This window comes from Lissotriton vulgaris, chromosome 4_1 (genome assembly GCF_964263255.1).
Source record: "Lissotriton vulgaris chromosome 4_1, aLisVul1.2, whole genome shotgun sequence".
NCBI lineage: Eukaryota > Metazoa > Chordata > Amphibia > Caudata > Salamandridae > Lissotriton > Lissotriton vulgaris.
This window is the reverse complement of record NC_141691.1, coordinates 1,954,834,861-1,954,850,377: the sequence shown is the minus strand read 5'-3', so window position 1 is coordinate 1,954,850,377 and position 15,517 is coordinate 1,954,834,861. Positions and strand designations below refer to the sequence as shown.

The window sequence follows — 15,517 nt, the reverse complement described above, 5'->3', positions numbered from 1 at the left end:
GCGTGTTTGCACTGTGCTACGTGCAATTCGCGTAGTGCGAAGTAGTGCAAACTTCGCAAACTACGTGAGAGTAGTGCAGTACTTTGCCCAGGGTTAGAATAAAGACGTATAACACCTTATATTGGTGGGCACTATCTTTAACAGTAATAAGACTCTCCTAATAAATAAAAAATGGGCCTTCTCTATATGGGAACTATGTTTTCCATGACCCTCTACAAGGAATAAAGTGGGTCACGAAGACGTCACACATGCGTCTTTAGCCGAGCCCAAACCGGTGTCGGCACAAGCACCTAATTGGAAAACAAAATGCCTTACTCAATAGATGGGCACATAATACAGCACTCGCGCAGGCCCAATAGATGAGGGCCACCGCGTTAGTAGCCGACCCCCACCAGCAGTGGCGGCTCCTCCATGTGGACGGAGGAGCGTCGCCCCACTGCTTTGTCGTAGTGCGAGAAGCAGAAACATAAAATGGTATTATAAATACCATTTTATGTTTCTGCTTCTCGCACCGCAACAAAGCAGAAGGGTGTGATTGGGGTGGGCGGTTTTGCTCCTGGGCAGGGGAGGAGTGGCTTGCCCACTCTGAGGGCGCTGACTGTTTGGTCGGCCCCAGGGCTGACCAAGCCAGTCATACGCACTCTCCCTTTTCTCTATGTAGACTGCATGCAGCCTACATGGAGGAAATGGCCTCCCCATAGACGCCTTTGTGTTCAGCATCCCAGTCAATTACAATGTGTTCCAATAGAGCATTGTGATTGGCTTAGGGCAGGGGAGGGAGGCTCCCTGCTTTTTGTGAGGAGCAGAGACGACTCGGGACAAAGCGAGACTGGACCGAATCAGTGAAGGTAAATTTAATATTTTTTATATATTTAAAATTAACCCCCCACTGCCCATTCGACCCCGCCCCCACACCCGCGAGTCATGCCGACCGCGACTGCCCACCAAGTGCCCCGAATTTAGGAATAGGTTGAGGAAACTAATTTGCAGGTGTTGCTGAGACACACCCCTCATTAAGTGTCATCAACAACGGGATAAAAGCGTCGTGATTAAGAATGCACCTCCCTATCACATAGCTGTTTCTGGGGAATATACGTTCATATCCCGCATTAATTTTCCCCGCAGGGAATCACAACGCGGTCGTCACAACGACCGCGTTGTGATTCCACATAACATTACTCCGCAAGTCGGAACAACGACTTGTGGAGGAGGGGGGGGGTGCTGGAAGTTAGAAAAGTATAATTTACTATTTCAACTCCAATCAGTGCAGACACTAGGGAAGGTGTTGGATTTTAAATCTCCCCTTCCCCCCCACCGCAAGTCGTTGTTCCAACTTGCGGAGTAATGGTATGCGGAATCACAACGCGGTTGTTGTAACGGCCGCGTTGTGATTCACTGCAGGGAAAATGATTTGTGGTAAACGCTGTTTACTGTTCCTGGGGTCAGGGTAAGAATACTGAGAGCTAATCTCCTTGACAAAGTAAGTGACAAGACGCTGAAAGTTAAAAAAACAGTATGCTGATTTAGATACTTATAGATAAGGTTATTCTTACACATTGTAGACCCCACTATTATATTTGCAAAGGGACGACTTTAGCTAGATACTGCACAATTAAGCATAACAAGGTTCACCAGGCACTATTGTAAACCAGTGTTTTACTCACCACAAGGGAGTGAACCCAACAAGGAATGTGATTCTTTCTTTACGGCGGCATATATCTAACAAGTATATTCTTCCGAGTGTGACAACAGGAGTCACGCACCCTCAAACAGACCATGAGGCACAGCGGCATTCTGGGCAAGGTAATGTAACAGCTAGCCACGGAAATTTGCCTGTCTTTTATGATCTTGTGGGCTATATCACTTATTTGTACATGCAGAATATCTTTGTGTGCAGTGTCACGTGTGTGACGATTGTGCATCCATGCTTTAAAATATTATAAACTTTACCACTAGACTTAGATGCAGTATATGTATTATGATATCTTTCTACTCAAATGCTGGTGCATTCTTTTTACTCTTATATCAGGTAAATTTACCTTGTGACTTGGAAAGGAGAGTAGGCCAGCTCAATATTTCTTTATACTATCATTGCAACTAGTATAGGGATCCATACATCAGCCCTGATGAATGCTGCAGACCAAGTTAGGCTTCCCAAGGACAGAAACATGTTGGCACCTCGTAAGGGCCATGGTGCCCAGTAATGTCCTCTGAATTTAGTTTTCAGTGTATTTATATATACCCAGAGTACCACCTAATAAAGGATTCTCTGTGGTGTACTCTGAAGTACTTTTAGCTTCAATAACTGGACCCCAGGTAATTATGCAGACAAAATAGTTTCTAGTAGTAGTAACTCCCCCAAGATAGTCCCACTTGAGGTAGAGATCGCCTGATAGTACCATCTTACCAGGGTGGAATTGCCAGGATCTACAGTACGAATTTAGGCTAGGTAGACAGAATCTCTCTAGAAAGGCACATAAGAAAATGTAAGTGCCATTCTGACAGCCTACTACGTAGTTGTGTGCTTAGAAAATGTCATACAACGCACATAAGTTATCTCAAATCCTATAAGGTCCATTCAAACCCCCTGGAACTCCCACAAGAGTCTTTAAGATGCCTTTCATCATCTGTTAGTACCACTATCACAGGTTTGTTTTAGTATGACTAACACAAAGCCAGCAACAATCAAAGAACAGATATATATTGACATGAATAGATAACCCAAAATATTTTTTGTATAGTTTAACCTGGGGCACAAAGGGGGTACTGATGCTTTAGTCATTTCATAATGAGAGGTGCAAGGACTGCGTTCATTGAAAAATGTGAGTAATGAGGAATGCAGCTAGAATTGTGGACCAATTATGTAAACCATTTTGGGTATAATAGAGTGCCTGGGAGTTGTTGTGTCCTGCTACTCGTAGCAAATGTAAACCATTGAGTACTAGAGTGTTGTGGTCTATTCTCTGAGATGTAAAAATATGTCTTTCATGGATATGACAAGTGTAATTGTGTAAACAGTGGATAATGGAAAACAGAGGAGAAGGGGTGGTGGGAAATTTAGTGGAGGTGGTGGTGACACCTGCATCAAAGGAAGACTCATAATGTAGATTTTAGTCTTGGTGGGGAAAGTGAAGAGTAGCTCCTAAAAATGTAGGGCTATATTATCAAGAAAGGGCGATAATGGGTTTGATAATATGCCCTTGTGAATTCCCATAAAAGGTCAGGTTCTGGTGTTAACCTGGGCTTCTATGGGAATTCACAAGGGCATATTATCAAGCCCATTATCGCTGCTTTAGAGGCAATTTCCTGCAGATAAAATCAGCGATAATGTATCGCCCTTTCTTGATAATATGGCCCTTAGTCTCTGTGGTATGCACTGGTGCGATGAACAGAGTTAGATTGGTTGTTGGCCACTGCAAATATGTCAGAGTCAGGGTTTGAAGGTGAGATAAACTTGATGGCTGTTGCAAAGATGTTCATGTAACTAAGCTTGATTTTTTATGGAAATCTTTTTTTTATAAACGTAACGATCTAAAATAAAATGTATTTCCATTGAGTGCCCACTACCCTCCAGCCCAGCATCATTCCAATGTGTCATACAGAAAGGAATAGTACAACCAATCACTGGACATTCACACAGCAGTAAGCAATGACAAAAAACGTGTCTTGGTATGGCAAACAGTGTCATGTTGTGACCACATATTGCATAATAGCATATAGTATGCTAGTGTAGTCTCCCCTTCTCAATAACGGCATTAGCATTCTGAACAATGAGTCTATATCCTGGGAATAATCCAGCCAGGGATCCCAAATCCACTTGTATATTTGTGGGCATCCTCTGGCCCTATAAACCTCTTGTGCCATGAGTGTTCAGTGATCCTTTCCCCTCCTCCATACCATGATTATCAGGGTCTCTCTGGAGTTCCACTGATGGCCCATGCCTGCTCAGCCACAAAGCTGCCCACTCCTATCAATAAACAATTATAGTTTGGCCCACTTTCTTCTTTCAACAAACCCAATAAGGCCAACCTAGCATGTAGGCAAACTGACCTTCTTACTGCTGCTGCAAGGGCACCCCCACTCGTCCCCAGAACTGTTTAATGGCAGGACAATGCCATGTCATATAGAGGAGTGTATTCATGCCGGAAGTGCAGCAGGCACAACTAGGTTCCAGTCGCCCACCTATCTTCCAGAGTCATACGGGTGTGAAGAAACCCTGTTGAGGTATTTAATTAATTTGGACACTTGAAGATGGGCAGCGATAGGTAGGTCCATTATCACCTCTCTCCACTCATCGTCAACTAGATCCCCAATATAGTCTTGCCCCTCGAGGTACAAGGCCTCCAGGTGATCAGGTGCATGCACTAATAACAAGACTTTGCAATGCAATAGGTCTCACATTAATTACGTTTGAGCTATTGGCATTGATAAATATTGCAACACCAATTGCAACAAAAGTCTATAAATTGTGGGCCAGAAAAATGTGTATTTATTTTTTTAGCAATGGTGACATGCTGCGCTTTAGATGAATATGTTTAAAAGTACAGCGCGTCATACTGCGATTGCTACAATTGTTAATTGTGGATGCGTTAACAATGAATGTGTGCACTGATGGGTGGTGTGTGTGGCTGTAGAAGTTGTGCACTGATGGCTGGTGGTGTGTGTGCCTGGTGGAAGTGTGCACGGATGGCTGGTGGTGTGTTTTGCCTGGTGAAAGCGTGCACTGACAGCTGGTGGTGTGTGCCTGGTGAAAGCGTGCACTGACGGCTGGTGGTGTGTGTGTACCTGGTGAAAGCGTGCACTGACGGCTGGTGGTGTGTGTGCCTGGTGAAAGCGTGCACAGACGGCTGATGGTGTGTGTGCCTGGTGAAAGCGTGCACTGACTTCTGGTGGTGTGTGCCTGGTGGAAGCGTGTCCTGACGGCTGGTGGGGTTTGTGACCGTTGAAAGCGTGCACTGACTACTGATGATGTCTGTGCCTGGTGAAAGTGTGCACTGATGGTGTGGTTGTGTGTGTCTGGTTGTGTGTGTGGTTGTGTGTGTGGTTGTGTGTGTGTGGTTGTGTGTGTGTGTGTGGTTGTGTGTGTGGTTGTGTGTGTGGTTGTGTGTGTGTGGTTGTGTGTGTGTGGTTGTGTGTGTGGTTGTATGTGTGGTTATGTGTGTGGTTGTGTGTGTTGTGGTTGTGTGGGTGGTTGTGGTTATGTGTGTGTGTGTGTGTGGTTGTGTGTGTGATTGTGTGTGTGGTTGTGTGTGTTTGTGGTTGTGTGTGTGGCTGTGTGTGTGGTTGTGTGTGTGTGGTTGTGTGTGTGGCTGTGTGTGTGGTTGTGTGTGTGTGGTTGTGTGTGTGGTTGTGTGTGTGGTTGTGTGTGTGTGTGTGTGTGTGTTTGTGTGTATGTGTGGTTGGGTGTGGTTGTGTGTATGTGTGTTGTGTGTGATTGTGTTTGTGGTTGTGTGTGTGGTTGTCTGTGTGTGTTTGTGTAGTTGTGTGTGTGTTTTGTGTGTGTGTGGTTGTGTGTGTGGTTGTGTGTGTGTGGTTGTGTGTGTGTGGTTGTATGTGTGGTTATGTGTGTGGTTGTGTGTGTTGTAGTTGTGTGGGTGGTTGTGGTTATGTGTGTGTGTGTGTGTGTGTGGTTGTGTGTGTGATTGTGTGTGTGGTTGTGTGTGTGGTTGTGTGTGTTTGTGGTTGTGTGTGTGGTTGTGTGTGTGTGGCTGTGTGTGTGGTTGTGTGTGTGTGGCTGTGTGTGTGGTTGTGTGTGTGGCTGTGTGTGTGTGGTTGTGTGTGGTTGTGTGTGTGGTTGTGTGTGGTTGTGTGTGTGTGTGTGTGTGTGTGTGTTTGTGTGTATGTGTGGTTGGGTGTGGTTGTGTGTATGTGTGTTGTGTGTGATTGTGTTTGTGGTTGTGTGTGTGGTTGTCTGTGTGTGTTTGTGTAGTTGTGTGTGTTTTGTGTGTGTGGTTGTGTGTGTGGTTGTGTGTGTGTGGTTGTGTGTGGTTGTGTGTGTGTGGTTGTATGTGTGGTTATGTGTGTGGTTGTGTGTGATGTGGTTGTGTGGGTGGTTGTGGTTATGTGTGTGGTTGTGTGTGTGATTGTGTGTGTGGTTGTGTGTGTGGTTGTGTGTGTTTGTGGTTGTGTGTGTGGTTGTCTGTGTGGCTGTGTGTGTGGTTGTGTGTGTGGTTGTGTGTGTGTGGTTGTGTGTGGTTGTGTGTGGTTGTGTGTGTGTGTGTGTGTGTTTGTGTGTATGTGTGGTTGGGTGTGGTTGTGTGTATGTGTGTTGTGTGTGATTGTGTTTGTGGTTGTGTGTGTGGTTGTCTGTGTGTGTTTGTGTAGTTGTGTGTGTGTTTTGTGTGTGTGGTTGTGTGTGTTTGTGTGTGTAGTTGTGGTTGTGTGTGTGGTTGTACCTGTGTTTGCGGTTGTGTGTGTGGTTGTGTGTGTGTGGTTCTGTGTAGTTGTGTGTGTGCTGGCACTTTAACAGAGCATCCTACAGAAGGACCAGGCTGCGTGGGCTGCTAAGTGGTGTATCTTTGAGTGGCAGAAGAACCAGGGGTATTGGCACTGGGTGCAGTCCATGCGCAGATGGGCTTGCCTTTGGCATACCTGCTGTGTGCGGCTGCGTTTCTACCTCCATTAAGTAGGTTGGAATAAAGAAAGGGTGGCGCGAGACAGAAGGAAAAAAGCAGAAGATAAAGAGTGGGAGAAAAATGGCACAACAGCAGGCAAAGGGCAGTATAGAGATACAAAATAAACAGGTTACAGAATAACAGTGAACAATCAAAAATAGGCTATTTGACAATTGAATCAATCAGTGCGAGCCTCCCTATTCTTCTCCCTGAAATATTCCATGTGCAGTTTTAAGGGAATTAGCTGTGGAACTCCCTGACCTTGCCCGTGAAACTGATAACAGATTATCTTTCTTTTAGCGAGTTCCTTAAAACATTGTTAATTTGAACAGCTGTGATGAGGCCTCCAAATTTGAATTAGCTTTAGCGCCTGGACATACTTTCACTGGGGGTAATAACATTGCGCTTTGTAAATAGTTTTCATTAGTTGATATAGACCTAAGCATCTCTGTAATGGACCAAAGAAATCACATGAATTGTTAAATTGCCCACGAAAGAAGGCCCTTGCACGGCCTTCAGCCTAAACTACAGAGATCTCAAATGTGCCCCGTTACGAACAGCCACCCAAAGAGTGAATGCACCCAGACACAAGGAGGTGAGTGGCAACTCAGTGCGGAATTAAGACAGATGTTGCTCGAAAAGTAACTACGGAAACGAACACTCGTGGGAAATATGCACAAGTTGCATGAAATTAAACAGATGAAATGTACACAGTGATGGCAGTGCCAATCTGGAATTCCTTAAGGGTTCTTGAGCACATTGTGCCGACAGAAATCTTCCTTTCAGTGATAAAGTTTTTGACACAAATGTGAGTCCGCTATGGACCTGTGTAATGCCACTTTAAATTTCTATTGGTGCTGCGCAGGAGCAAAGCCCACCACACTTGAGAGCTGCAAGAAATATGCATAGGGTGCATATCAGACATTTGCAAACAGAGAAAGGTGTTGGGATCGTTAATAATAGTACTTGGCGCTCATGTGATTGTACACAATCAGATTGCAGTAAGATAGCTTGGTGGGTGAAGGCACCTGGCCTAGGGTCATGACTGTGGCAGGATAGCTCAAGTGATTTAGGCAATTGATGCTTAAGGCACGTGTCTATATTAGAAAGGGGTAATCATGACAAAAAAAGTAATTGCTTGCTATAAGGCACGGTGAATGGCTTGTAGTGCTTCTGTCAATCCCCCCTTGTTTACAAGTATCACTGCAATCTTAAAATTCAATCAAGTGAGGCAGCCAGGATTGAAGCTGGCGACCAGGAAGGATACTGCATGGCGTCTCATTGAATACAAATACCACAGTTTTTCACAGCAGGGAGAGTTTGTGGTGCAGCAGACAGAGCTGCCGACTCGGGAGCTGAGGATTTTCAGCATTGGCGCAAAATCCCGTGATTCTGGGCAAACCACTTAATGTACCGGTGCCCATAGACAGCGAATGGCTACCCTCGCGGGTGATAAGCCTCGCTATATAAATCTACAAACTTTAATTAGCATTTGGAGGGGTGCAAGGACAACATGACACGAAAATGATATCCAGATATTAACAAGTACTACAATGTAAAGAAAAAAGGCAGTGGTAACACTTTCTAGGATTTAAATTGGTGACATATCAAGAATGCATGATGCGTCAAAATATTTACAAAAGGCACAATATGTGATCCGGGAATATGATTTACTTTTGCTCCAGCACCTTCTTTGAAAATAATAAATATGTAACTTGAAATAAGGTTCTTTTTTATCATGGATTTCCTCATGCCCAGCATTCTGTTAATGTCAGTTTTTCCTATAGGCATCAACGCGGATCAGACGTAGATCGGAGCAGGATTATTTTGATCTGTTTAAATATTTGTTGACACGTTCTTGTTTTAAACAAGCAGGAAGTGGAATAAGGGAGGGGGTGGCAAATAGTGAGCACTTTCGCAGCCCCTTGGATGTTTTCAATGGCCGCGCGGCGCACATGCACTGTACCCGATTCACCTGCAGGCTTTGGGAGCATTTTTGAAAGCTCTTACTCAACTCTTGCAGAGCAACGCATGCGCGTTGGCTCAGCGAGACCTAAAAAGATGTAAACTCAAGAGATACTGTGTCATCCCATGAGTCCTAGGGATAGCTTCATCCATTGAGCTAAATCCAGGTACGGTCTCTGATGCGCCCCTTAGAGAGGTGAGCAGGCTCTTCAACTGAAGGAAATGGAAGAAGTGAGAATTATGTAGCTTGAATTCGCCATTGTAGGATTTTATATGTTTCTGGGCCCAAACAGGTCCCAGCCATGAGAGGTCAATTAAATCATATCTCCTAAAGTCTCTGGCACTGCTAGCACTGGGGAGTCAGTCTCCCACCCACAGAAGGATCTCCCAGTCAATATGTGTAAGTGCACTTTGCCATGCCCATAACATTGGTTTAGTAGCGTTGGGCAAGTTGGGCTAGATCACAGTGTTATATATGTGATGCAGGCCACCACTCGCCCAGAACCAGACCACTTCCAGGCAAAGTCCTGGACTCCGAAGACTCAATCATTAATAACGATCATGTGTGTCACCCAGTAATATAATAGGATCTTTGCTGCCCCCATTCCTCCAGCGTACTGGTGCAAGGAGCATTTAGCTAAAGACATCCTAGGCCGCCTAACTACCCTCAAGAACACCCTGTAGGACATCTGCAGCCTTTTAAAAGTTTGAGGCGGAATCTCTTTAGGAGAGTTGTGAAATATTTTAGAGCCACCAGGGAAATTTAATCTTCTTGCATGAAGTGATCCACTCAAGAATGGATAGAGGCAGCGAGCCCCTTTTCTTTAAATCTGTATCAGTGCTGTCGAGGAAGGGAGTTATGTTATTGCCCCAGTAAGGTTGTGGTGTTAGTGACACATACATACCTAGCTATTTGAATGTGTCATGACATAACTACAGCTGTGTAAGTCTTCCCAAGTTAATAATCTCACCCTTAATAGGGACTATCAAGGATCTGGACCAGCTTGCAACTAGCCCCGAGGCAATTCCAGAGAGATTGAGGATTATCATGTCTCTGTGTCCTGATGTTGCAGCTGCACATCATCTGTGTATAGTGATATGCAGCCTTCAAGCCCATCCCTCCACCTAAAGACCCCTTATCCGTGGATCCATTCTGCTAGAGGTTCTATTATTTGGGCGAACAGCAAAGGTGAGGGGGGCACCCCTGCCTTTTGCCCCTCTTGATAGGGAAGCGGTCTACCAATGCACTGTTTACTCACACTCGTTCCAACCGGGTCCGAAGTAGGTCTTGATAAAGCGCAAAAACTGGGGTTGAAATTTATGTTATCCAGAACTTGATAAAAGGAAGCTCCAACTAATAGAATTAAATGCTTTCAAAACACTGATAAGTAGACTGTAATTTTTAGGGAGGTGACACCCCAAAAACAATGCACACAATTTATATATAAACTAGTATACCAGAGTGCGGTGATATTGAGGTGGGGAGAACCTCCCTACTCCCTAACATGTGGTCAAAGACAATATAACAATATACAAGCTGACCCCCAGCACATACTAACATATAATGTCAAAAGGTAATCAAAGATTCTTCTTCTTTCTTATACTTTATTGATAATTTGCCCAATTGTATGACTCTTTAGCCTCAAAAAGCTAACACGTGTTTCGACGCTCTGGGGGCAAATTGTACCGCAGCTGCCTCAGGGCTAAAAGAAGTACAGAAATGAAAACCCAGTGTAATGTAGTATATTGTATTTGTGTATCCTTATTATCCCCGCATTGTGACTTTGGTGTTACTTACTAACTTACGGTGTTGCAAGAGAATGTCCTGTTCATTGTCCTGGTTATTCATTATCACAATGTTACCACCTTTATCAGCCTCTTGTATAGTAATGTCACTATCCATCATTAATACTTTTAATGCCTCACGTTTGTTCTTAGTAATGTTATCAGCCTTATTATGAGACAATCCCTGTTTCTCACCATGTTTATCAAGATCCCATAATACTAATTTATAGAAAATGTCCACAAACATGACTCAAAGTGCTTGTAAATCTGGGTCCTAATATACACAACAGACCATCACCCATTTATATACCACATTAAACATGATTACACCACGATAGTAAGAAAAACAGAATCCATGATCACAGCAGTAATATGTATAGTTGGGGTATATTATCCAATGTCACCCCGCAGGCATGAAAACTATTAGGTAATTTGTAAATTATTCTATAAACGCATGATTAAGCTGACTGTCTCTACATCTTTCTGTCTGCAGGCACGTTCCTTAGAGGATCACACTCAGTTGGGCGCGTGCACATTGAGGAAGCGATAGACTGGCATGCTGTTGCCCTGCGCTACCTTGCAATGAAAGGACAGAGAGATGGGACGCTGTTTGGAAGAGAGCCTGATGGTCACATGCAGACGTCCTTCTCTCAACCCTTTCACAAGCTGGTCACTACAAAATGTCCAAATGGTGTGTTTTGATCCTAAGGTTAATACTTGACCATCGGAATGCTGAGCAGGAGGGTATTCAGAACATATCAAATAATGACAGAAGTGCCCACCGGTGCAGAGGCTGTACAGCTGCAAATGAAGACAAGTGATCACATTCCGCAAGGTTTCTACAAACTGAAGACCACCAGGAGTTAGCCACATGCGCGGATTCAGTACTGCTCTACGGTTAACCAGAGATTCATGGGTGTTTGATTGGAGCCTAGAGGAAGCAATATTTACCATGCTGAGTTACAAACAAATTTACTTAGTACCGTTTAATTTTTGGAAACCACAAAGTCAAATTCCTTGACGCATCATTTACTTACATAAATGATCACAAAGCATTGTACAATACAGATTTTAAATACCTTACTTTTACTCAACATTAATGTCTTTAGATGTGTAATATGTGACAATATACTTATTTAAAAGAGTACTAGTGATTCATGTACAATATCACTGCCACTGTACCATAAAGTATTTCCAAATATTAAAATGGATACTCAATGATTATTTTTAGTTAACATGGTTGCTACTGAAGCTCATCATGTTTAAAAGAGATATTGTTAAATGGTTGGACTGTTGTTCTTATTTCTTTTAATGTTATGATTGATTTCTGGAAGTGAATCCTGCCAAAAGACACTTGATACCCTTCAGAGTGGACTGTGTTGCCCCTAAAAGAACCAGAATACCCAAAGTGCCATGATCTACTACCCTCCCCCCAAGAAATCCCTACTCAAAGCAAGCATTTGCAATCCAATTGGTCTTGCCTTTGGGACTGTATATGTATTTAGCTATGCAGCACTTTAGCCTGGGAGCTGAAACATCTACTGATCTTTAACATGGAGGAAAAGTAAGCATCAAACTGGGGAACACGCCAGGTATGAGAACACATGGAGGGAAATATTGGCTATCAGCAGGAAATGGAATTGTCCAAAGCTCTGTTTTTAATATAAAATCAGGGCCGTCGGTGGTTACATCACTGAAAAAAATACATTTTGAAAAAATCTTATTGTCTACGGTGTGTGTAAAACACAAGTTTCTATGGCCTGGAATCTAGGTAATGCCTACATTTTACTGACCTCTGCTGGTCGTTTTCTATCAAGAAAGTTAAATAGAGGCTGTTGCCAGAAAAATAAAAAAATAAAGTCCCTAAGCAGAAAGCAATTCTGCTATTTTACTGACCTCTACTGGTCGTTTTCTATCAAGATAGTTAAATAGAGGCAGTTGAACAGAAAAAAGTCCCCAAGCAAAAGCGGAAGTAGACAGGTCCTGGGGATGATCTCGAGAGCCCACAAAGTATGTACAACAGATCTTCTAGACAACACAAGCGCTGTCTAGGCTCAACCTAATAAGTGTCAGGGAGTCCTGGTAAAGATGACAACATTTTGACGTAGCCACAGACCCGCTGCAAAATACGTCCTTGCATAATTTTTGGGTGTATTCTGTTATTCCTGTGTGTTGTATTTGCAGTAATGTATTTGATCACATATGGTACCATTTGCAGTATTTTTTTAAGCAAATGGCGCATAGTTACTTAAAGCGGTGTAATTCCATAATTTCTGGAATTTTGCATAACAAGCGTAACAAGAAATTCGCAAAATTACGCAAATGATGCCAGTGTAATTTAAATTTCCTCCTACTTTTAGCCCACACTCTCACTAAAACCCCAGCTAGTGACAAGAGAATTCATTGCACCGTCTATGATGGCTTGCCTTGCCACCTTGCCTTTTGTGTTTAATATATTCATTTGTATTATATCATTGGTACTTGTTATGAGAAATGGGGTTATTGGTTGAATGGAGTGTGAGCCATGGTCAAGCAACAGCCACAATCCCTTGCATGGTAAACCACAAGAAGTAACTAAATGAACCTATGCTTAACCCTGTGTAGCTTGGCACAAAAAGCATTCAGGCTTAACTTAGAGTCAATATGTAAAGTATTTATGCAGCACACAAACAGTGTAAGATGAAAGCACATTGCATGAACAATCCCAAACCAATTAAGACAAATAGAGTATATTTTAATAAATTATTTGACACTACAATAAAAACAGCTAATCAGTAGAACACAACTTACAAATTTATAAAGAATAAACTGTAAAACCACCAACATCTGGTCACGCTAGACTGGGGCAAAGTCAATAGTTAAAGCCGACCACGATGGAGCGTGGGTCGGCTAATAAAAGTGGGTTGGGCCCAGTCGGTGCTTACTTTCGGAAGCAGAACTTTTTTAAGAAAAAGTGTCTGAGAAGGTAAAAGTTCAGCGGGCAAGGCTGCAGATGTGTTGGATGAGAGAGCATCACCATCGGATAGCCATGGAGTGAAGAAGCAGTGACGATTTTTAACTTCAGACTTAGCCGACGAGATGGAAGTCGAAACATTCACAGTGGGAAGAAGCAGGAGGCCTTTGCCGCAGACAGTTCCATGAGATCGTATACTTCTTTGGCAAAGGACAGCTGAAATTAATTTGCTGCTGTGGAGAAAAACATAGTGGGAAAAGCTGCACAGTCAATCTGACCGGTGATGCGCCACGGGCAGATAGATGAGCATGTTGGTCCCAGTCTCCTCCTGGTTCTCAGAGTACTATTCGGCCAAATTTTGTCTAAATCCCCAGTTTTGGAAAATGACCACCTAGGCCTACTGTGAGGAAACAGGACACAGCCTATTCAGGTGCAATTGGGACTGTGCTCTGTTTCAACCCCCATCCTGCAGCTGTTGGCCCATTGAGGCTCAGCTAATCCCACTACTGTGTGATTGGCTAGAGGAATTCACAAAGTCGAACTGTCTACTACACCCATTCATGTGGCCTAAGACAGCAAACAGGCACAAAAGGCCGAGAGCAGGGAAATTCCAACTTTCTAAAAGTGTTATTTTCAAAATTGGAACAATAAATTTGACTTAACCTTTAAAGATGGTTAATCATTCCAATTTCATAGGTACCAAACATGATATATCTACCTCCTCTCATTTAGAAATTACAGCTTATTGAATATAATAAAGAATCCCCAATGTTATCCTAAGGGAGTGGTAGGCCTCACAGTCATGGAAAATGAATATGGGAGTTTTCAACACCAGGATATGTAAAACTTAAAAGTACACATCCTACCTTTTAATTACACATCACTACCTTAGGGGTGACTTCTATGTAATAAAAGCAGAGTTTAAGGCTTGACATGTGGTTTTAAATGCCAAGTCGACATGGCAATGTAACACTGCATTCGGGCTGCAATGGCAGGGATGCAGCATGTTTTAGATGGCTACTAAAGTGGGGGGCACAATAATAGCTGCAGGCCCACTGATAGCATTAATTTACAGGCCCTGAGTATATGGTATACCACTCTACAAGGAACGTACAAGTAAATTAAATATGCCAAACAGGTGTAAACCAATTATAACATGTTTTAGGGAGAGACCACAAGCACTTTAGCACTGTTTATCAGCGGTAAAGTGCACAGACTCCTAAGACCAACAAAGATTAATTCAGTAAAAAGTGTGAGGAGGAAGTATTATATATTGATATAAACCTCCATAGACATCACTGAGGTGAAACTTCTATTCTTTATTCAGGACAGGATCAAAGCCTTGCAGGCAGCCACTCACAAACCATCCAGCTCATAGGCACCTCCAACTGTCCACTCATCCATAACATTCCACCTAAATGTCCGAATGATGCAGGGTAGAGGTGCAACAAGCCATACAGTCTGTGAGCCGACTCACCGAACACATTGCAAGAAAGGCATTACACATCCATATGATGTAGCAGACCACCACCTTTTCCCATTAACAAAAACAATAATTTTTTAGAGAAAGAAAAACAAACATAAACAATATATATTCCGTACAATGAAGCTAAAATAAGGTATTGCAAGATCAATGTTATTTAACAGCAATTAATATCTGAAAACAAAACTATACCAATTACAAAACAGTACAATATGGCCTTTAAACACATAGTACATCAAGAGCCCGATGTAGGTAATTTTATTTTACCACTTCTTAAATACTGAATGATACCGAATCGGTATTTAAGAAGTGGTAAAATAGAGGGGGGGGGGATGTAGGTAATACTGAATCTGTAAATACCGATTCGGTAATGCCCATTGATTCCTATGGGCATTGAAGCCCATAGGAATCCAAGGGCATTACCGAATCGGTATTTACATATTCGGTAAATACTGATTCCAGCAAGGGTGCAGGGGGGTCACTTTGACACCCTCTAGCACCCCAAATACAGGCATGTGTGCCATGTGGCACACAGTCATGCCCTAAGGGCATGTCTGTCTGTCACATGGCATAGGTGTGCATGTATACATGTGCATGCACACCTGGATTCGGTATTTTACCACCCAATTGGATTGGGTGGTAAAATACTGAATCTGAAAGGCCTTTGGGACTCAGAAGAGTCCCACCTACATCTAGTAGTTACTGAATCGGTAATAA

The 15,517-nt window shown here is 43.1% G+C and overlaps 1 protein-coding gene across 1 annotated transcript in view; it reads left to right on the top strand.

Annotated features, from left to right (window-relative positions):
- Positions 1–11,560, top strand: part of LOC147724750 (uncharacterized) — a 427,049-nt gene extending 415,489 nt beyond the window's left edge. The window contains exon 28 of the mRNA XM_086966280.1: positions 10,858–11,560. Coding sequence (XP_086822406.1) covers positions 10,858–11,066 — 209 coding nt within the window. The 3' untranslated portion in view covers positions 11,067–11,560. The remainder of the gene's footprint in view (positions 1–10,857) is intronic.
- Positions 11,561–15,517: the final 3,957 nt, after the last annotated feature.